At 44.6% G+C, this 23,540-nt stretch overlaps 1 protein-coding gene across 1 annotated transcript in view; it reads left to right on the forward strand.

Moving 5' to 3' along the window:
- Positions 1 to 23,540, forward strand: part of usp34 (ubiquitin specific peptidase 34) — a 103,157-nt gene that overhangs the window by 34,022 nt on the left and 45,595 nt on the right. The window contains 15 exon segments of the mRNA XM_062438224.1: positions 5,551 to 5,743; positions 7,226 to 7,287; positions 7,928 to 8,009; positions 9,213 to 9,305; positions 10,757 to 10,882; positions 11,660 to 11,789; positions 12,925 to 13,055; positions 17,222 to 17,493; positions 17,495 to 17,941; positions 18,458 to 18,672; positions 19,650 to 19,768; positions 21,266 to 21,374; positions 21,377 to 21,392; positions 21,579 to 21,668; positions 22,865 to 22,960. Of these exon segments, the coding sequence (XP_062294208.1) occupies positions 5,551 to 5,743; positions 7,226 to 7,287; positions 7,928 to 8,009; positions 9,213 to 9,305; positions 10,757 to 10,882; positions 11,660 to 11,789; positions 12,925 to 13,055; positions 17,222 to 17,493; positions 17,495 to 17,941; positions 18,458 to 18,672; positions 19,650 to 19,768; positions 21,266 to 21,374; positions 21,377 to 21,392; positions 21,579 to 21,668; positions 22,865 to 22,960 (2,181 nt within the window).

The following is a 23,540-nucleotide window of genomic DNA, read 5'->3' on the forward strand; positions in this document are numbered from 1 at the left end:
CGTAGCAACAGTTGCCAGGCCCTCCAGTCCAACCTCTCCTCACATGACCCCTGGAGGAGGAGGAGGAGGAGGAGGAGGAGGCAGAGTGCCGGCAGACCCGATCATGTGACTCTTCTGTCTCACCGAGCAGGATGAAGTGATTACTGCGATAGAAAAAAAAAAAGAAAAGAAAAAATTAAAGGGACATTCTGTCGTTTTATTTTAACACGTAACAGTTTAACTTTGATTGTTATCTACATGGAGGAAGAGGAGGAAATACTTCATCATTCAGCTGCAGCAGCAGATAGGCACGACTCTTAAAAGGCAGCACACACACACACACACTCACTCACTCACTCACACACAGACAACACACACACACAGAGACACACACACACACACACAGAGACTCACACACACACACCCACACAACTCCACACTTACACACACACAACTCCACACTCTCACACACACAGACACACACACACTCACAGACGCACACACAGACGCACACACACAGACACACACACACACACACACACACACACACATACAGACACACACTCTCACACACAACCACACACTCACAGAGACACAGACACACACACACACACACACACACACACACACACACACACACACACACACACACAGACAGACACACAGACAGACAGACACACACACACAGACAGACACAACCATACACTCACAGACACAGACACACACACACACACACACACACAGACACACACTCACACATACACAACCACACACTCACAGACACCCACTCACACACACACAGACACACACACACACACACACACACACACACACACACACACACACACACACAGACAGACAGACACAACCACACACTCACAGACACACACTCACACACACACACACACACACACACACAGACACACACACACACACACACACACACACAGACACAGACACACACACACACACAGACACACACTCACACACACACACACACACACAGACACAGACACACACACACAACCACATACTCACAGACACACACACACACACACACACACACACACACACACACACACACAACCACATACTCACACACACACACACAGACACAGACACACACACACACACACACACACACACACACACACACACACACACAACCACATACTCACAGACACACACACACACACAGACACAGACACACACACACACTCACAGACACACACACACTCACAGACACACACACACACACACACACACACACACACACACACACACACACACACAACCACATACTCACAGACACACACACACACACAGACACAGACACACACACACACTCACAGACACACACACACTCACAGACACACACACACACACACACACACACACACACACACACACACACTCAGCATATGATGCTCGGTAGTAACCAGATTAAGGATTAGAATCAATAAGGATTCATTTCATCTTTACAGGAAACATAAAGCTCAAAATAAAACGCTGATGTTTAAAAGAGCTTAAAAAAAAGAAAAAAGAGCTCGACTCAGCAGGTTTAAAGTTGAAAGAGCCCGAAGGCTGAAAATTAGGGTAATATTTTATCAAATAGTCACATGATCAGCAGTGGGAACCGACTGATTTAGACTTCTAGAGCAGCAGTGTGGAACTCACCGCACCAGTAAAACCATTATATAATATCCTATAAATAATATATAACGTATTATAACTTATAATAAATCAGCCTGGGAAGATATACTAGGTCCAAGTCCACAGAGGAAACATGTAAGGAGGGATGAAGGGAGGAAGAAGGAAGGAAGGGAGGAAGGGAGAAAGAAGGAAGGAAAGGAGGAAATGAGAAGGAAGGAAGGGAGGAGGAAAGGAAGGAAGGAAGGAAAGGAGGGAGGGAGGGAGGAAAGGAAGGAAGGGAGGAAGGAAGGAAATGAGGATGAAAGAAGGGAACGAGGGATGAAGGAAGGGAGGAAGGAAAGGAGGGAGGAGGGAAGGAAGAAGGAAGGAAAGGGAGGGAGGAAGGAGGGAAGGAAGGGAGGGAGGAAGAAGGAAGGAAGGAAGGAAGGGAGGAAGAAGGAAGGAAAGGAGGAAAGGGAGGAAGAAGGAGGGAGGGAGGAAGGAAGGAAGGGAGGAAGGAAGGAAGGAGGGAGGAAAGGAAGGGAGGGTGGGAGGGAGGAAGGAAGGAAAGAAGGAAATGAGGATGAAGGAAGGGAAGGAAGAAGGAGGAAAGAAGGAAATGAGGATGAAGGAAGGGAAGGGGGGATGAAGGAAGGAAGAAGGAAGGAAGGGAGGGAGGGAGGACAGACGGAAGGAAGGGAGGAAAGAAACCAGTTATCTATAAATCAATTAATCAAAGTTTATTTTTTATAACCAAATAAAATAAAAAATGTGAGGAGGAGTATTAAAAGCAAAACAAAGATAAGAAAAATAGAAAACGTAAATATACGACTGAATTCCCCTTGAAGTAGATTGTCGGTAATGTTTTGGGGACTTTTGCAGCAGTCCAGTTTGATTCTTGTGGTTTTTCTGATTTAAAAGGAGATTTAAAAAAAAAAAAAGGGGAAATAGTTACAAACTCCCCCTCAGCAGCAGCAGCACGTAGTCTCCAGCTCATCAGAACAAGCTCAGATCAGGATGAGTCAGCAGCAGTTATCTCTACGTCGCCTAGGCAACGCTGCAACAGGAATGTGACTAAAAATCAGTCTCTAAGTTTTTAAGAGCAGAAGTTGTTTTTCTTTTTTTTTTTCAACCTTCGTGTCGTCCTCCCGGGTCAAGTTGACCCCGTCTGTTCCTTCTTTCCTTCCTTACTTCCTTCTGTCTGTCCTTCCTCCCTCCCTCCTTTCCTTCCTTCTTTCTTCCTCCCTTCCTTCTTCCCTCCTTCCTTCATCCTCCCTTACTTTCGTTCCGTCTGTCCTTCCTTCCTCCCTCCTTCCTTCTTCCTCCCTTCCTTCCTTTCCTCCTTCCTTCCCTCATTCCTTCCTCCCTCCTTCCTTCATCCTCCCTTCCTTCCTTCCTTCCCTCATTTTCTTCCTTCTTCCTCCTTTCCTTCCTTCCTTCCCTCCTTCCTTCTTTCTCCCTTCCTTCCTTCATCCCTCCTTTTCTTCCTTCCTTCTTCCTTTCCTTCCTTCCTTCCTCCCTCCTTCCTTCTTCCTCCCTTCCTTACTTCATCCCTCCTTTCCTTCCTTCCTTCCTTTCTTCCCTCTTTCCTTCCTCCCTCTTTTCCTTCCTTCTTCCTCCCTTCCTTCCTCCTTTCATTCCTTCCTTCCTTCTTTCCTTCCTCCCTCCTTTCCTTGCTTCCTTCCTTCCTTCTTCTTCCCTTCCTTCTTTGACTCGAGGACAACAGGAGGGTTAAATACTCAAAAAAGTTAGTTCAGAGACACAAAAAAGGAAAATAATCAGACTGTAACTTCATAGATTGTGATGTTTCTTTCTTCATGAGTGATTCATTGTGTCAGCATGTTGACCCTCCGTCTCCTTCCTGGTTCATTTTATGTTCAAAGTGCTGCTTTGGAGAAGTGGAGGCGGCGGCTTTGTTTCTGTTTTAACCAAAAGAAGTGAAAACGTTGCATTGGGAACATAGACTGTATATAAAATGGACGTAACATCCGTGACGTCACCCATTGGTTTGTTGACTGCTGCTTGGAAGCCAATAGTTTCGGATCTGGTGCATGCTGGGAAAAAAAAAAACATGGATTCTACTTATATGGGCATCAGGAGAAGCATGAGGCGCCCTCCTGAACCTGTGAACCAATCAACCTGTCAATCACGACGTAGCCACGCCCTAATGCATACCCTGCTTTATCGTCACATATAAAATCAGGGAGGCCAAAATGTCCCAAATGAACATCATACTGCATTGAAGAAGGCTTTAAACTAGCGATTGAGACCATAAACACATTGTGAAAACGTTTACTGAGGTTAGAAATCAAGTGAGAAGTTGGTGAATTCTCCATTGACTTGTATAGAGACGGAAGTCCTTTTGACACTAAAATGGTCGCCCCCTGGTGGCCTTTTGATAGAATGCAGTTTTAAGTTACTTCCGCGTTGGCCTCATTTCAGAGGACCGGAACTCCCCACGTGATTGGGAAATGAGGCTTTCAGAAGGAATATAATCATCATTAAGCGTGTTTAAACCTCTGAGTGTATGTGTGAGATTATTGAATATCGGCGTCAGTTAACTGTTGGAGGGTCTGAACGAATAAAAATATAACAGGTTGATTATTTTCTCCCCGTCATAAACAACGCTGAGCACTTTGGACATGTGGAGGCAGTGGTGTACTTGCTGCTGTATGAGGCTTTCTGTCTCACACAAAGCAAGAAAATTGAGCCGTATAGCTGTAACTATGGTAACGCTGTTGTTGGTATTTAAAAATGCCGGGTTTGATTCTTGTGTGGGACGGCTCATGACTATTCCAGCGACTCTCTGACCAATCAGTGGCCGGCAGTCTGTTGACGTCACATTTAGTACCGGCTCGGCTCGCTTGGAACCTCGGCAGAGCAGATACTATAAAAGTATCAGGTACCAGGTACTATCCCTGATGGAAACACAAAAAGAACCGAGGCGAGGCGAGCTGGAACTGTTTAGTCCTGAGTCAAAGTAGCTGAGGGCAGCAGTAAAAACCCTCTGTGTCAGATGTATTTCAACACAAGGTGGAGGTGGTTTACAGAAGCTTACAGCTCCTCCTAGTGGCTGGAAGGGAGAATTGCCTTCCAGCAGCTGTAAATGAACCCTTCATACTACAGGACAAAGGTTGAAGTCCCAGCTAATGATTATTTGGTTTTAATGACACATCTTTAAGTAATATGTAATTTCCTTGAGTAATTATTATTATTAAACACACTTAATGTTCGTATCGTCCTCCCGGGACAAATTTACCCCGTCTGTTTTGACTGTTCCTTCTTCCCTCCCTTCCTTCCTTCCGTCTGTCCTTCCTCCCTCCATCCTTCTCTCTTTCTTGCCTACCTTCCTTCTTTCTTTCCTCCATCCCCCTTTCTTCCTTCGTTCCTCCCTCCCTCCTTCTTTCCTTCCGTCCGTCCTTCCTTCCCCCTACCTTCCTTCCTTTTTTCTTCTGTCCTTTCTTCCTTTCCTTCCTTCTTTCCTTTCCTTTCCTCCCTTCCTTCCTCCCTCCTTTCCTTCCTTCCCTCCTTCCTTCTTTCCTTTCCTCCCTTCCTCCTTTCCTTCCTTTCTTCCTCCCTTCCTTCCTTCCTTCTCTCCTTCCTCCCTCCCTCCTTTCCTTCCTTCTTCCTCCCTTCCTTCCTTCTTCCTTCCTTCCTTGACTCGAGGACAACCGGAGGGTTAATTAAAGTTTTTCAGTGGCAAAAAAACAAAAAACGACCACAGCAGAAACAATTATTTGGTTTTAATGACACATTCCTAATTAATATGTCATTTCCTTGATAAATTATTATTATTAAACACACTTAATGTTCATTTGAGCTCCTGATTGTTGTTTTAAGACTTTACTCTCTAATATATCCAAACATGAGCATTGGGAGCAGCTGGTTGAACTTATTTCCTTTTCTTAATAAGTGGTCTAACCTAACCTCTGTCTGCAGGTATCTGTGTAAGCTGTCCGACCAGGAGTTGCGTCAGAGCGCTGCTCGCAACATGGCCGACCTGATGTGGAGCACGGTGAAGGAGCCGCTGGACAGCGCGCTGTGCTTCGACAAGGAGAGCCTCGACCTCGCCTTCAAATACTTCATGTCCCCGACGCTCACCATGAGGCTGGCCGGACTCAGCCAAATCACAGTGAGTCCCCAATAAATGAATATTATCTTTATTGTGTTGTTATGTTACGTATCGTGTAATTTTACGCGTATGGTCGGACCCGAGGAAAAATATTTAAAGCAAGACTGCAGCTAATGTGGATCCTAATAAACTAAACATCAGTCTGTGCTGTACTTTTATTTATCCCTCCTTTTGTCCTCGAGTCAAGGGAGGAAGAAGGAAGGAAAGGAGGAAGGAAGGAAGGAAGGGATGAAGGAAGGAAGGGAGAAGGAAGGGAGGGGGTGAGGAAGGAAGGAAGGAAAGGAGGAAGAAAGGAGGGATGAAGGAAGGAAAGGAGGAAGGAAGGAAGGGAGAAGGAAAGGAGGGGGTGAGGAAGGAAAGGAGGAAAGAAAGAAAGGAGGGAGGGTAAAAGGGAGAAAGGAGGGAGGGAAGAAGGGAGGAAGAAGGAAGGGAAGGAGGGATGGAAGGAAAGGAGGAAGAAGGAAGGAAGGAAGGAAGGGGGAAGAAGGAAGTAAAGGAGGGGGTGAGGAAGGGGAGGAGGGGGGAAGGAAGAAGGGAGGAAGGAAGGAAAGGAGGGATGAACGAAGGAGGGAAGGAAGGGAGGAAGAAGGAAGGAAGTAAGGAAGGAAAGAAGGAACAGTCAAAACAGACGGGGTTAATTTGACACCTAAACATACAATAATAAAATCTTGTGTATATTAGTGAATGTGATGATTTAAAGCACTAAAAATCAACTGCAGTGCTCCATTTATTGCTTTTTATTAATATTATAGAAGCCAATAAAAACTCTGTACTAGGGCTGTGCGATTACCTCTAAATTTCAAATTGTAGATCTCCAATACACGATTAAATCGGCAAGGGGGGGGGTCTTTGGCACGTTTTTTGTTTTTTGTTATAATGACGTTATTTTGAATGTTTTGCAAAAGTGAGCGACACCGCTGCGCTGACAAGCCGGAGACGTGTTGCTCGTCCTCACTTCAAGTCGCTGTCATTAACTTTTAACCTGCAAAGGCGGCAGTGCTGCAACACTGTAGGAATTTATGAAAGCCCTTGTGTGAATATTTCAATAGTTACACCTTAAAACATTATTTATTTGCAATTACTCTCTATTGAACGCCCCCGAAGCGTGAGCAAACGGGCTGCGTCGAGAGAAGAGAAGAAAGTAGATTGTAGGTCTGTTTGTAAACAGGGCTTCTCTAACAGTCATGTATTTCCTCCAGAAACATCTCTTAATGCACAGTAGAGCACCATTTTTATTTATTTAAAAAAAATAAAATAAACAGCAAATCACCTGGCAACCCTCCAATCGCCAATATATACGATTTGATCGCGGATCGTCCCAGCGTTACTTTATACGTTACTTTTGAAGTTTGAACTCCAGCTGTGCTTTTAGATTTAAGGTTTTTAAATAAGCTCGTAGGGAGACGTATGATCGTTTATGTAATGTGTGTGTGTGTGTGTGTGTGTGTGTGTGTGTGTGTGTGTGTGTGTGTGTTTCCTCAGAACCAGCTCCACACCTTCAACGACGTCTGCAACAACGAGTCCCTGGTGTCCGACACAGAAACGTGAGTTAGTTTAAAGACTTTTTATGACTTTAACCTTCGTGTCGTCCTCTCGGGTCAAAGGTCCCTTACTTCCTTCCGTCTGTCGTTCCTCCCTCCCTCCCTCCTTTCCTTCCTTCCTTCTTCCTCCTTCCTTCCTTCATCCCTCCTTTTCTTCCTTCCTTCATCCCTCCTTTCCTTCCTTTATCCCTCCTTTCCTTCCTTCTTCCTCCCTTCCTTCCTTCCTTCCTTTTTCCTCCCTTCACTTCCTCCTTTCCTTCCTCACGCCTCCTTTCCTTCCTTCCTTCCTCACCCTCTCCTTTCCTTCCTTCTTCCTCCCTTCCTTCCTTCATCCCTTCTTTCCTTGCTCCTTTCCTTCCCTCCTTTCCTTCCTCCTTCCTTCCCTCTTTCCTTCCTTCTTCCTTCCCTCTTTCCTTCCTTCCTCCCTTCCTTCCCTCTTTCCTTCCTTCTTCCTTCCCTCTTTCCTTCCTTCCTCCCTTCCTTCCTTGACTCGAGGACAACAGGAGGGTTAAATGAAATCTTGTGACACATAAACCCAGAAAACAAGCAGATGCAGCTTTTTAAATGCACTTTTAAATCACACTTCTCTTCTTTCTGTGTTTTAACTTCTTTCTCTCTCTCTCGCTCTGCTTCGTCCCTGCAGGTCCATAGCGAAGGAACTAGCTGACTGGTTGATCCACAACAACGTAGTGGAGCACATATTTGGACCAAATTTGCACATTGAGGTGAGTGTGAACTTTTTCTCTGCAAATGCAAGACTTCTGAAGTAATTAGGGGAACTTTAAAGAGAAGAAAGACGCTGTGGTAGAGCGAGGTAGAGAGTGAATGAAGAGAAGGAGCGCCGGCAGTGAGAACGACGCTGAATGAGATCAATAAAACATTATTTTCTGATTGTTTCACAGCGGTTACGATCAACAGCACAAATAAACTTACACACACACACACACACACACACACACACACACACACACACACACACACACACACACACACACACACACACACACACACACACACACAAACACACACACACACACACACACACACACACACACATCTCCACTCAACCCTGCAGCTCAGCCTCAAACCTCTGAATCTGAAGCGTGATGTTTAAAAGCTCACAGCAGCGACATTATGCCTGGTTTTAGTTTGTTCAGTGTAAGAAATCAAAGGCTTAATGAGAGATGATCTCTGTATTAACCTTCCTGTTGTCCTCGAGTCAAGGAAGGAAGGAAGGGAGGGAGGAAGAAGGAGGGAAGGAAGAAGGGAGGAAGAAGGAAGGAAAGGAGGGAGGAAGAAGGAAGGAAGGAAGGAAGGAAGGGAGGAAGGAAAGAAAGGAGGGGGTGAGGAAGGAAGGAAGGGTGGGAGGAGGAAGGAAGGGAAGGAGGAATGAAGGAAGGGAGGAAGGAAAGAAAGGAGGGGGTGAGGAAGGAAGGAAGGGTGGGAGGAGGAAGGAAGAAGGAAGGAAAGGAGGGATGAAGGAGGAAGGGAAGGAAGAATGAAGGAAGGAAACGAGGGGGTTCCTTCCTTCTTCCTCCTCCCTCCCTTCCTTCATCCCTCCTTCCCGTCCTTCCTCACCCCCTCCTTTCCTCCCTTCCGTTGTTTTTATTGCAGACTGAGTTTTTTTTCTGTAGTTGCATTGTATTATTTTCCCCTCAGTACTTTAACTTAAACAGAAGAAACTTTGTTCCAGCAAAGCTAATCTGATACTAAAGTGTGTGTGTGTGTGTGTTGTGTGTGGTGTGTGTGTGTGTGTGTGTGTGTGTGTGTGTGTGTGTGTGTGTGTGTGTGTGTGTGTGTGCGTGTGCGTCGTGGCGTGTGCGTGTGCGCGTGTGTGTGTGTCTCTCTCTCTGTGTGTGTGTGTGTGTGTGTGTGTGTGTGTGTGTGTGTGTGTGTGTGTGTGTGTGTGTGTGTGTGTGTGTTTCCAGATCATTAAACAGTGCCAAGTGATCCTGAACTTCTTGGCTGCGGAGGGCCGACTCAGCACGCAGCATGTTGACTGCATCTGGGCTGCAGCTCAGGTACGACAGGAAGTCCCAGCGCACTACACAGCAGCTTCATTACACTCAAACAACACGTTTGTTACCATGACGACGATAACGACGTCATCGTACAGTATCAGCAGAGATGAAAACTTCAGAGTTGGCTGGTTTGACTCACTGAAGTCTTCATACTTTGGGATTCAATTCAAATTCAGATAAAGAATAATTAATTGAACTTTACAATGAAATTCTTACTTTGCTCTCAATTTAAACCTTCCTGTCGTCCTCCCGGGTCAAATTGACCCCGTCTGTTTTGAATGTTCCTTCTTTCCTTCCTTCATTACCTCCTTCCGTCTGTCCTTCCTCCCTCCCTCCTTCTATCTTTCTTTCCTTCCTCTCTCTTTCCTCCCTTCTCCTTCCTCCTCCCTCCCTCCCTCCCTCCTTCTTTCCTTCCCTCCTTCCTTATTTCATTCCTCCCTTCCTTCTTTCCTTCCTCCCTTCCTACTTTCCTTCCTTCCTCTTTACCTTTCGTCCTTCCTTCTTTCCTTCCCTCCTTCCTTATTTCATTCCTCCCTTCCTTCTTTCCTTCCTCCCTTCCTACTTTCCTTCCTTCCTCTTTACCTTTCGTCCTTCCTTCTTTCCTTCCTTCTTTCCCCCTTTCTTCCTTCCTTCCTTTCTTCCTCCCTCCCTTCCATCCTTCCTTCCTCCCTCTTTCCTTCCTTCTTCCTTCTTCCTTCCTTCCTTCCTTCCTTCCTTCCTTCCTTCCTTCTTTCCTTCCTTCCTTCCTTCCTCCCTCCCTCCCTCCTTTCCTTCCTTCTTTCTGTCCTTTCTTCCCTCCTTCCTTCCTTCCTCCCTCCTTTCCTTCCTGTCCTTCCTTCCTTCCCTCCTTCCTTCTTCCCTCCCTCCTTTCCTTCCTTCTTCCATCCTTCTTCCTCCCTCCTTTACTTCCTTCTTCCTTCCTTCCTTCCTTCCTTCCTTCCTTCCTCCCTCCTTTCCTTCCTTCTTCCTGTCCTTCCTTCCTTCCTTCCCTCCCTCATTTCCTTCCATCTTCTTGTCCTTCCTTCCTTCCTCCCTTCCCTCCTTTCCTTCCTTCCTCCCTCCCTTCCTTGACTCGAGGACAACAGGAGGGTTAAAAAAAGAAAAACTAATATGAATATTAATACAATTTAAAAACAGAAAATGTACTTTGCAGCTGTACTTTCAGAATAAGACACTCTTCTTCTTTATGGACTTTGAATTTGATTATTTTGTTTATTAAAATAAGCAAAAAATTAAATTAAGATCAGTTTATTTTCCATCATCATGTAACAGGAAATACTCTCTAATGTTCAGAGATTGTCTATTTCTTTACCATAAACATCATAATTAATAGTTTTTATATTTGTCAAGTTTAACAGCTTCAATAGTATTTCTGATTATATTAAAATATTTTACACACATCTCACTGAAGTGCAAAAAAAAAGTCAACTTTTTTTCCTTTCCTGTTGTAGCTGAAACACTGCAGCCGCTACATCCACGACCTTTTTCCTTCACTCATCAAGAACCTGGACCCGGTTCCTCTCCGCCACGTCCTCAACCTGGTGTCAGGCCTGCACCCCAGCGCACACACCGAGCAGGTACACACACACACACACACACACACACACACATACACACACACACACACACACACACACACACACACGGAGCAGGTACACACACACACACACACACACACACACACACACACACACACACACACACACACACACACACACACGGAGCAGGTACACACACACACTCTCACACTCACAACCTAACAGACATACAGACACACACACACACCGAGCAAGTGCACACTCACAACCTCACACATAACCTCACACACAACCTCACGCACACACACTCTCACACTCACAACTTCACACACACACACACACACACACACACACACACACACACACACACACACACACACACACACAACCACACACAACCACACACTCAGACACACTCACACACACACACACACAAACACACACACACACAACCACACACTCACACACTCACACACACACACACACACACACACACACACACACACACACACACACACACACACACACACACACACACACACACACTCACAAACAACCTCTCTCTCTCACACACTCACACACTCAGACACACTCACACACACACACACATACACTCACACACAACCTCTCACACACACACACACACACAAACTCACTCACTCACACACACAGACACACACACAAACTCACACTGTCACACACACACACATACACACACAACCTCTCTCTCTCTCACACACACACACACACACACCCCCCTCCCTGTAAACATCTGCCCCAGTGTGTATTTGTAAGGTGTGTATTTCCCCTCCTCAGACGCTGTATCTGGCCTCGATGCTCATCAAGGCTCTGTGGAACAACGCTCTGGCAGCCAAAGCTCAGCTCTCCAAGCAGAGCTCCTTCGCCTCGCTGCTCAACACCAACATCCCCATGGGCAACAAGAAAGGTCAGTGTGTTTCCAGCTGCTACTAAATCAATCAAGGCTTTCCTCCTAATACCTGAAACTGACTAAAAAACTACTTAATCACTTGTTAAACTTAGTAAAACTATCTCTGGGCAATAAATCCACCATTTTTAAATTAAGCTGCCTCTTAATACAGTAATTACAGCAGCCTGATTAAATCCAATTGAGCTTTTAGAATCAGGCTACCGTAATTACTGTAGTAGCAGTGCAACTCAATTTTAATGCTCAAATTGAGTAGATTTGAAGGAAGGAAGGGAGGGAGGAAAGACGTTAGGAAAGAGGGAAGGAAGTTAGGAAGGAGGGAAGGAAGGAAAGGAGGAAGGAAGGAAGGAAAGGAGAAAGAAGGAAGGGAAGGAAGGAGGGAAGGGAGGAAGAAGTAAGGAAAGGAGGGATGAAGGAGGGAAATTAGGAAAAAGGAAGGGAAAGAGGGATGAAAGGAAGAAGGAATGAAAAGGATGAAGGAAGGAAAGGGGGAAGGAGAAGAGGAAAGGAGGGGATGAAGGAAGGAAGGATGAAGGAAGGGAGGAAGGAAAGAAGTGATGAAGGAGGGAAGGAAGGTAAGGAGGAAGGAAAGGGAAGGAAGGAAGGAAGAAAGGAAGGGAAGGATGAAGAAGGAAGGAAAGGAGGGAGGAAGAAGGAAGGATAGGAGGGAGGAAGGAAGGAAGGAAAGGAGTGGGTGAGGAAGGAAGGAAGGATGAAGGAAGGAAAGGAGGGATGAAGGGAAGAAGTAATAAATGTAAACTTTTGCTTTAATGTCAGTTTAACTGGAAGAAGATGGCAGAAATCTTTTGGGGAGGATAATAAAGTTACAGATGTCGTGTTATTGTCACTTTATAAACTCAAGCTGCTCAATTATAGCTTAAATAATGTTGTTAGTGAGTTTAATGTGATGAAAGCAGCTTTATAAATCAGATCTAACTCCTTATAGTAACACATCAGGTCAGATTAGCAGTTAGTGACATTTTGTCCCAAAGTCTCTGACTGCTGTTAAAAGTTGTGTAATGTTTGTGTGGAAGGTTTGAGGTTTGATTTCCTTCCAGCAGGAAATCCTCATGCTGTTTTTTTTTTGTTTTTTCGATGGTTCTCACAGTCTGTCGTCTCCTCTCCGGCCTCTCAGGTTCGCCGGCCGCCAGCCCGGACAGCAGCGATAACAGCGACACGCAGCACAGCGGAGGCAGCGACATGGAGATGGATGATCAGATAATGACGGGAAGCAAGAGGAGCCAGCAGAGGCTGTCTGACACAGAGGTACACACACACACACACACACATACACACACACACACACACACACACACACACACATACACACACACTGACACAGAGGTACACACACACACACACACACACACACTGACACAGAGGTATACACACACACTGACACAGAGGTACACACACACTGACACACACACACACACACACACACTGACACACACACACACACACAGAGGTACACACACACAGAGGTACACACACACTGACACACACACACACACACTGACACAGAGGTACACACACACACAGAGGTACACACACACACACACACACACTGACACAGAGGTACACACACACATATATACACACACACACACACACACAGAGACACACACACACACACACACACACACACAGAGGTACACACACACTGACACACACTGACACAGAGGTACACACACACACAGAGGTACACACACACACACACACACACACTGACACAGAGGTACACACACACATATATACACACACACACACACACACAGAGACACACACACACACACACACACACACACAGAGGTACACACACACAGAGGTACACACACACTGACACACACTGACACAGAGGTACACACACACAGAGGTAAACACACACTGACACACACACACACACACACACACACACTGACACAGAGGTACACACACACACACTGACACAGAGGTACACACACACACACACACACACACACACAGAAAGAGACACACACACACACACACAGACACACACACACACAGAAAGACACACACACACACACACACGCACAAAGACACACACACACACGCAGAAAGACACACATACACACACACACAGAAAGACACATACACACACACAGAAAGACACACATACACACACACATGTACAAAGACACGCAGAAAGACACACACACACACACATACACACACGCAGAAAGTCACACACGCACGCAGAAAGACACACATACACACACACACACACAGCCACACACACGCATACTTACACACTCAGACACCCACACATGCACACACACATTTTTCTTTATATCTTTGTGATGATTCGTTGTGTATTTCTGAGCCTGATTCCTAAAAGCTTTAAACCCAATTTTAACTTTAACCTTAAACAAAGTCTTAACCAGTAAATTGCCCTTTGAAGTTGTGAGGACTTGGTTCCCACAAAGATACAAAAACACACACACACACACACACACACACACACACACGCTGAGACTCTTGGGTTGGATCCTGTAATTTCTGTTGTTTATTTTTTGAAACATTTTTCTCTGGTTTGTCATCGAGGCGAACGGACGTATTCAGAGTTTCAATAACAATATAAAACTATAAAGTCAAAGATGCAGAAATGAGAACAGAGTCAATTAAAAAGGAGCAAAAATGTTATATATGATGGGAAATTAAAAAATACTAATAATATGTAAAATAGTACTTTAGTAAAAGTAGCTAAAAATAGAATAAATACAAATTATACAATCAAGTAAGATGTGAGATTTTAAAAGAAGTTGCTTTAGTGTGAAAATGATAGAAAAGTGAGTTAAATGCAAAAGTGAAGAGGTAAGTTTTTAGCTTTGTCCTCGAGTCAAGGAAGGAAAGGAGGAAGACGGAAGGGAGGAAGGAAAGGAGGGAGGAAGGAAGGAAAGGAGGGCGGAAAGGAGGGAGGGAAGGAAGGGAGGAAGAAGGAAGGAAAGGAGGGCGGAAGGAAGGAAAGGAGGGAGGGAATGAGGAAGAAGGAAGGGAGGAAGGAGGGAGGAAAGAAAGAAGGAAGGAAAGGAGGTAGGACAGAAGGAAGTGAGGAAGGAAGGAAAGGAGGGAGGAAGGAAGGGAGGACAGAAAGAAGGATTGAAAGGAGGGAGGAAAGAAGGAAGGGAGGAGGGAAGGAAGGAAGAGAGGAATAAGGAAGGAAAGAAGGGAGGAAGAAGGAAGGAAGGGAGGGAGGAAGGAAGGGAAGGGGGGGAGGGAGGAAGGAAAGGAGGGAGGAAGAAGGAAGGGAGGAAAGAAGGACAGAAGGAAAGAAAGGAGGGAGGGAGGAAAGAAGGAACAGTCAAAACAGACGGAGTCAGTTTGACCCGGGAGGACGACAGAAAGGTTAACAGTAGTTTGTTGCATAGTTTTGGGTTTTATCTCGTAGCTCATCTATCGTGAACTATCTGAACGTCTGTCTAACTGACGGCTCGATGCTGTTCAAACACACTCAGACCACAAAGTTTCCAAACAGACCAAATTCCTCCGGCTCAGTCATGCAGAAAACATTTAGATTATTTATATATCGCTTTATTGTCATGGAAAGTTGCAGCATTAACGAAGCATTGAAGAAGCTAAGAGAAAGAAATATAATAAGGTTCATTTCAAAGTGCTTTACAAGGCAGCAGAAAGTTTGAAAGTACAGGATAAAACTGTGCCATAAAACAGACATAAAAACAGGGGATCGATAAAGGAAACATATATATATATAAAAGATAGAACTCAGAATCAGGAAAGTCTCTAATAAAAGTGTTTTTAAGAAGAGATATAAAAGACGTTCCAGAGCCTCGAGGCTTAAACACACTGTAGGTGATAAAATATTTAATATGTATCATTCTTTTGTGGTTACCTCTCTTCTTTCTTTCTTTCTTTCTTTCTTTCTTTCTTTCTTTCTTTCTTTCTTTCTTTCTCTTTCTCTTTTCTTCCTTCCTTTCTTTTTCTTTATTTCCTCCTACTTCTTGTTCTTTCTTTCTCTTCTTCGTTCTTTTTCTTTCTTTCTTTCTTTCTTTCTTTCTTTCTTTCTTTCTTTCTTTCTTTCTTTCTTTCTTTCTTTCTTTCAAAATCGGTCTTTCTTTCTTTCTTTCTTTCTCTTCTTCATCCTTTCTCGGTCTTTCTTTCTTTCTCTTCTTCATCCTTTCTTTCTTTCCTTCTTTCCTCCTACTTGTTCTTTCTTTCTCTTTCCATCCTTTTTCTTTCTTTCTTTCTTTCTTTCTTTCTTCCTTTCTTTCTTTCTTTCTTTCTGTCTTTCTCTCTAGGTGGATAAAACATGTAATATGTATCATTCTTTTGTGGTTTTCAGGAGCATTCAGTCTTTTGGTAAAAAAAAAATGGTGCAAATGTCATTTCAAATGATATAAAACCAACAAAAATACTAAATGTACATTTTAACAAACCTGATGCTGCTTTTAACCTTCATGTCGTCCTCCCCGTCTGTTTTGACTGTTCCTTCTTTCCTCCCTCCTTTCCTTCCTTCTTCCTCCCTCCCTTCCTTCCTTCCTCACCCCCTCCTTTCCTTCCTTCTTCCTCCCTCCCTTCCTTCCTTCCCTCTTTCCTTCTTTCTTCCTCCCTTCCTTCTTTCATCCCTCCTTTCCTTCCTTCCTTCTCCCTCCTTTCCTTCCTTCCTTCCTTCCTTCCTCCTTTCCTTCCTTCCTTCCCTCCTTTCCTTCCTTCTTCCTCCCTTCCTCCCCTCCTTCCTTCCCTCTTTCCTTCCTCCCTCCCTTCCTTCCTTCTTCTTCCCTTCCTTCCATGATCATGATCCATGATTGAAAGCAGCAGACGTTCACCATGAATTGAATAAAACTTTATTTATCTGCAGGTCCACATCAACAAAAACAACATAACACACCAGTCAATCCAACAACAAGACAGTTGTATAAATATATTCAGGGTTAAAACGATTTCCTTCCTTCTTCCTCCCTCCCTTCCTTCCTCACCCCCTCCTTTCCTTCCTTCTTCCTCCTTTCCTTCCTTCTTCCTCCTTTCCTTCCTCCCTCCCTCCCTTCCTTCCTTCCTTCCCTCCTTCCTTCTACCTCCCTTCCTTCCCTCCTTCCTTCCTCCCTCTCCTTCCTTCTTCCTCCCTCCCTTCCTTCCTTCCTTCCTCACCCCCTCCTTTCCTTCCTTCTTCCTCCTTTCCTTCCTTCCTTCCCTACTTCCTTCTTCCTCCCTTCCTTCTTTCATCCCTCCTTTCCTTCCTTCTTCCTCCTTTCCTTTCTTCCATGATCATGATCCATGATTGAAAGCAGCAGACGTTCACCATGAATTGAATGAAACTTTATTTATAGACACATCCGCAAGTCACATAAAACACCAGTCGATCCAACAACAAGACAGTTTAAATATATTCAGGGTTAAATCAGACTCAGACCTGCGTTCCACCATGATTTTAATGTTCCTTCCTTCTGGTGTTTCAGGAGTCGATGCAGGGCAGCTCCGATGAGACGGCCAACAGCGTGGAGGAAGGCAGCAGCGGTCCGGGCAGCAGCAGCGGCCGCAGCGAAGCCTCCAGCAACGAGGCGGCCTCCAGCAGAGCCAGCCAATCAGCCGGCAGCCCCGGCAGCGAGATGCACTCCGACGACATGGCCGACAGCGAGGTGCTAAAGGAGGAGGAGGAGGATGATGAAGAGGAAGACGACGACGAGGATGATGATGATGACGATGATGATGATGACGAGGGGAAACCGGTCGGCTGCTGAAGGCGGGCAGCAGAAGGAGCCGCGGGAGCAGGCGGAGTCCAGGAAGAGGAAGGCGGGGGAGGCGCTCGGCGAGGGTCCGAGTCAGGGGGCGGGGCCAAGCTGCTCCGGGGGCGGGGCCAAATCGAAAGTCCTCCCCTTTAACCCCGACGCTTCCGCCGTCATGGTAACGGCGGCGACGTCGCTGGAGGGCCGGATGAGGATGTTGGACGCGTGCTCGGCATCGTCATCCGCTCGGCCCGAGGGGGCGGAGCCTCAGCAGCAGCAGGCGGACATCGGTCCCTCGCAGATGGTCCAGGGGCCGCAGGAGCCGCCCTGCCTGCCGCGGCCCGGAGACTTCCTGGGAGAGGCGATGGGCAGCGAGCTGTTTAACTGCCGGCGCTTCATCGGCCCGCAGCACCACCACCATCATCATCATCATCACCATCACCATCATGAAGGGTAAACATCTTTAACTTCCTGTCCAAACACTAAAAAAAAACATAAATTATAGTCCGTCTGATGTTTTAATTTTAGTTCACAAGAAACTAGTAGAAGTAGGGAAGGAAGGAAAGAAGGGAGGAAGAGGAAGGAAGGAGGAAGGGAGGAAGAAGGAAGGAAAGGAGGGAGGGAGGAAAGAAGAAGGAAGGAGGGAGGGAGTGTAAAGTTGGAATGAAGTTAGCCAAAAAGGTCTAACACAGAATCTGATGATAATTTATACTTTATGATTTATTAACAGTCAAAATTGACCAGAGGAGACAAAAGTTTCACACTGTGATAAATCTGCTTGATTGATCTTTAAATTAATCTCCTCTCCTCTCCTCTCCTCTCCTCTCTTCTCCTCTCCTTCTCCTCTCCTCTCCTCTCCTCTCCTTCTCCTCTCCTCTCCTCTCCTCTCCTCTCCTCTCTTCTCCTCTCTTCTCCTCTCCTCTCCTCTCCTCTCCTCTCCTCTCCTCTCCTCTCCTCTCCTCTCCTCAGCCCGATGGTGGAAGACATGCTGAGCGCCGACGACGTCAGCTGCAGCAGCTCGCAGGTCAGCGCCAAATCCGAGAAGAACATGGCCGACTTCGACGGTGAGGAGTCCGGCTGCGAGGAGGAGCTGGTTCAGATCAACTCACACGCTGAACTCAGCTCTCACCTGCAGCAGCATCTCCCCAACCTGGCCTCCATCTACCACGAGCACCTGGTGCAAGGTGAGACAGCCGGGGCCCCGAACAGCTGGAGTATAGGGCCATACTAAGAGGAATTATTCTCGCAATATTACGACTTTAATCTCGCAATATTACGACTTTATTCTCGCAGTGTTACGACTTTATTCTCGTAATGTTACGACTTTATTCTCGCGATATTACGACTTTATTCTCCTGATATTACGACTTTATTCTCGCAATGTTACGACCTTATTCTCGCAATGTTACGACTTTATTCTCGTGATATTACGACTTTATTCTCCTAATATTACGACTTTATTCTCTTAATGTTACGACTTTATTCTCGCAATATTACGACTTCATTCTCGTAATGTTACGACTTTATTCTCTTAATGTCACGACTTTATTCGTGCAATATTACGACTTCATTCTCGTAATATTACGACTTTATTCTCGTAATATTACGACTTTATTCTTGCAATGTTACGACTTTATTCTTGCAATATTCTCGCAATGTTACGACTTTATTCTCGCAATATAACGACTTTATTCTCGTAATATCCAAAAAAAAAAAAGTTCTCTTAGTCTGGCCCTAACACTCCGTCGTACTGAACAGATGGAATTACTTTATTTTAACTCATCACTGGTTTTTGTGGTAAATCCATAAAACTGACTTTGAGTCTCAAATCACAGACGTACCAAATCATCACAGACTGTTAAATGAACCCAATAAACCTGCTGATGGCTTATATGTAATAATAATATAGTGGAGCTTTGTGTAAAAAACTTTTGAAACACACTGATTTACTCAGAATATTAAGTGTAAGTACAGAAGAAGAGATTATAGACACATGATTATAATAAAAGTCAACCAGTAAAACCAGAATAAGTGAAGCTAATTGTGTGAAATGCTCTTTATTCTCTCTTCTCTCCTCTCTTCTCTCTCTCTCTCTTTCTTCTCCTCTCTCTCGCTCTCTCTTCTCTTCTCTTCTCTCTCCTCTCTTTCTTCTCGTCTGCAGGTCCAGCTGTTCATAAGCATCAGTACTCCAGCAGCCACGCTGTGACCGACATCAACCTGGACAACGTGTGTAAGAAAGGCAACACGCTGCTGTGGGACCTGGTGCAGGACGAGGACGCGGTACGACTCTGCGTTCTTTATGTTCACGTGTTTTATTTTAAGAGCAAAAACAATCAGATATCGATGTATCGGCCGATAATGTTTAATGTACAGAATATTTTCTTCCGTCCTCTTTCTTTGCTCCCTCCTGCTTCCATACTTCTTTCCTCACTTCCTTCCTTCCTTCCTCCTTTCCTTCCTTCTCTCCTTACTCCTTTCCTTCCTTCCTTCCTCCTTTCCTCTATCCTTCCTTCCTTTATTCCTTCCTTCCTCATTCCTTCCTTCATTCTTTCCTTTATTCCTTCCTTCCTTCTTTCCTTTCTTCCTTCCTTCCTCCCTCCCTCCCTCCCTCCCTCCGTCCCTCCCTCCCTCCTTTCCTTCCTTCTCTCCTTACTCCTTTCCTTCCCCCTTTCCTTCCTTCCTTCCTTCCTTCCTTCCTTCCTTCCTTCCTTCCTTCCTTCCTTCCTCATTCCTTCCTTCCTTCATTCCTCCCTTCCTCATTCTTTCCTTCCTTCTTTCCTTTCTTCCTTCTTTCATTCCTCCCTCCCTCCTTCCTTTCCTTCCTTCTTTCCTCACTTCCTTCCTTCCTTCCTCCTTACTCCTTTCCTTCCTTCTCTCCTTACTCCCTTCCTTCCTTCCTTCCTTCATTCTTTCCTTCCTTCTGTCCTTTCTTCCTTCCTTCCTTCTTTCCTTTCTTCCTTCTTTCGTCCCTCCCTCCTTTCCTTCCTTCTCTCCTTACTCCTTTCCTTCCTTCTCTCCTTACTCCTTTCCTTCATTCCTTCCTTCCCCCTTTCCTTCCTTTTCTCCTTACTCCTTTCCTTCCTTCCTTCCTCCTTTCCTCTATCCTTCCTTCCTTTATTCCTTCCTTCCTCATTCCTTCCTTCATTCTTTCCTTTATTCCTTCCTTCCTTCTTTCCTTTCTTCCTTCCTTCCTTCCTCCCTCCCTCCCTCCCTCCCTCCTTTCCTTCCTTCTCTCCTTACTCCTTTCCTTCCCCCTTTCCTTCCTTCCTTCCTTCCTTCCTTCCTTCCTTCCTTCCTTCCTCATTCCTTCCTTCCTTCATTCCTCCCTTCCTCATTCTTTCCTTCCTTCTTTCCTTTCTTCCTTCTTTCATTCCTCCCTCCCTCCCTCCTTCTTTCCTTCCTTCTTTCCTCACTTACTTCCTTCCTTCCTCCTTTCCTTCTTTCTCTCCTTACTCCTTTCCTTCCTTCTCTCCTTACTCCCTTCCTTCCTTCCTTCCTTCATTCTTTCCTTCCTTCTGTCCTTTCTTCCTTCCTTCCTTCTTTCCTTTCTTCCTTCTTTCCTCCCTCCCTCCTTTCCTTCCTTCTCTCCTTACTCCTTTCCTTCCTTCTCTCCTTACTCCTTTCCTTCCTTCCTTCCTTCCCCCTTTCCTTCATTCTCTCTTTACTCATTTCCTTCCTTCCTTCCTTCCTTCCTTCCTTCCTTGACCTGAGGACAACAGGAGGGTTAAAAACAGACCTGAGTGTTAATGATTAAACCTTCCATGCGTGTTTTTTTAGATCCACTTGTCCGAGGGTTTGATTAATGAAGCGGAGAAGCTGCTTTGCTCGCTCGTCTGCTGGTTCACCGACCGCCAGATCCGCATGCGCTTCATTGAGGGTTGCCTTGACACCTGGCTCATCACAGGTGAGTCCCCTAAAAACAAGGAAACAAGGAAACACTTAGCAACAAAATCACATTTCCTGGAACACTTTAATTACATTTATCTCCTTTTTTGAATAGTTTTAATCTTTGCTTTCTTCTTTATTTGATATGTTTTACTCATTAAATTGGTTTTAAACTTTTACTTACGTTATGATTTCCTTCCTTCAGGTCTGTTGTGGTCTCCTTGCGTTTACTACCGAAGCTTTTTGGCACTTTCCAGCAGTTTGGCTCCAGCTACGACACTCACTGGATCACCATGTAAGTCACATATCCTCTCTGCTCTTTTATTTCATCAGTTCATTCTTTGATCTTCTTTTTCTGCAACAAAATCTCTTAAAAGTAAAAAAATAAAGCTTTTAAAAGGGTCTTAAATTACGTTTTTTTTTTTATAGTCAAGGTCTAAAAAATGTGTTAAAGGTGTTTAATTGTATTTGAGCGTAATTATATTTTTTCAGTTTACGTTATTTATCATTATTATCATTATTTTCTCCCTTTCAACCCACTACAACAGTAAAATCTTGCTTTTACATTATTATTATTATTATATGTATCATAATATATTATATATAAGTACAACAGTCACATGTGGTAATGCAGACTATTACTGAAGCTTTACACAGAATAAATACATAAAGGTATCCATATATATAAATGATAATATATAATGGGGCAATAAGTCAATATTATATCTATTGTGATATTTTATAGATATCGTCTTAGATTTTAAATATTATAATATCATGATGTGGAATAAGTGACTTTTTGCTGCTTTAACCCTCCTGTTGTCCTCGAGTCAAGGAAGGAAGGAAGGAGGAAGGAAGGAGGAAAGGAAGGGAGGAAGGAGGAAGGAAAGGAGGGAGGAAGAAGGAAGGGAGAAAAGGAAATGAGGGAGGAAGAAGGAAGGAAAGGAGGGAGGAAAGGGAAGGGAGGAAGGAGGAAAGGAGGGAGGAAGGAAGGAAAGCAGGGAGGAAGAAGGAAGGGAGGAAAGTAAAGGAGGGAGGAAGAAGGAAGGGAGGAAAGGAAAGGAGGGAGGAAAGAAAGACAAGGAGGGAGGGAGGGAGGAAGGACAGACGGAAGGAAGGGAGGGAGGAAAGAAGGACAAGGAGGGAGGGAGGGAGGAAGGAAGGGAGGGAGGAAAGAAGGAACATAAAAATAAGAAGTAAAAGAAACATACATAATATAAATACTAACTGTAAAATAAATATTAAAAGTTAAATTAAATATTAAGTATTAAGTGTTTATTGAACATCGATATCGAGGTGAAAACATATCATGATATTTGATTTTGTCCATATCGCTCAGCTCTACTGCTCCTTTATTTCATCAGTTAATTCTTTGAGCTTCTTCTGCAAAATATAGGCCGTCCATATAAAGGTAAAAGTGATGAGTGAAATGAAAAGGAAGCAGCCTTTAACCTTCTACTGTTGTTGTTGTTGTTGTTGTTTGTGTGTCAGGTGGGCGGAGAAGGAGCTGCACATGATGAAACTGTTCTTCGACAACCTGCAGCACTACATTCAGGAAGTCAGAGAACAGCGGCACAAGTTTGCACTGTGAGTCTTTTAGACTAGATTAACAGTCACATGTCACGATGTCATCTCCTTAAGGTGGTATTACATAAATACTCAGCTCCTCGTGTATATTTCATACAAACTACGATACCGATATTTGCAGGCTTTTTACACCAAAACTGTTAATTAACAGCATAACATATCTCCTATTGTTGAATTAACACATTATGCCTAATTTTATTGTGATGCTCCACTGGATGCAAACATAAATGCAACATGGCTTTCACATGTAAACACTGTCTGTGCAAAATAAGAGAACAACTTCAATTTAAGTTATGGAAAAAAGTGCCAATATGATCACACTTGGAAATAGTTCCAAACCACAGATATGACGTCATGCACCGGGCGAGCTAGCTTGTTAGCCACGGTTAGCGACCCACGAGTCTAGCATGTTGTTGTTGTTGTTATATGTCATCAAGCGTGCCGGTAAACGTCCCATGCTGCGTTCATGCAGAAGCCTACAGAACAAACATCGGTTATAAAAACTGATACTTCCGGATATTACATTTATAAGTAAATATCAGAGGACCGACATCCCTAATTTTTACCAATGAAAAGTTTT

This window comes from Scomber scombrus, chromosome 2 (assembly GCF_963691925.1).
Source record: "Scomber scombrus chromosome 2, fScoSco1.1, whole genome shotgun sequence".
Lineage (NCBI taxonomy): Eukaryota > Metazoa > Chordata > Actinopteri > Scombriformes > Scombridae > Scomber > Scomber scombrus.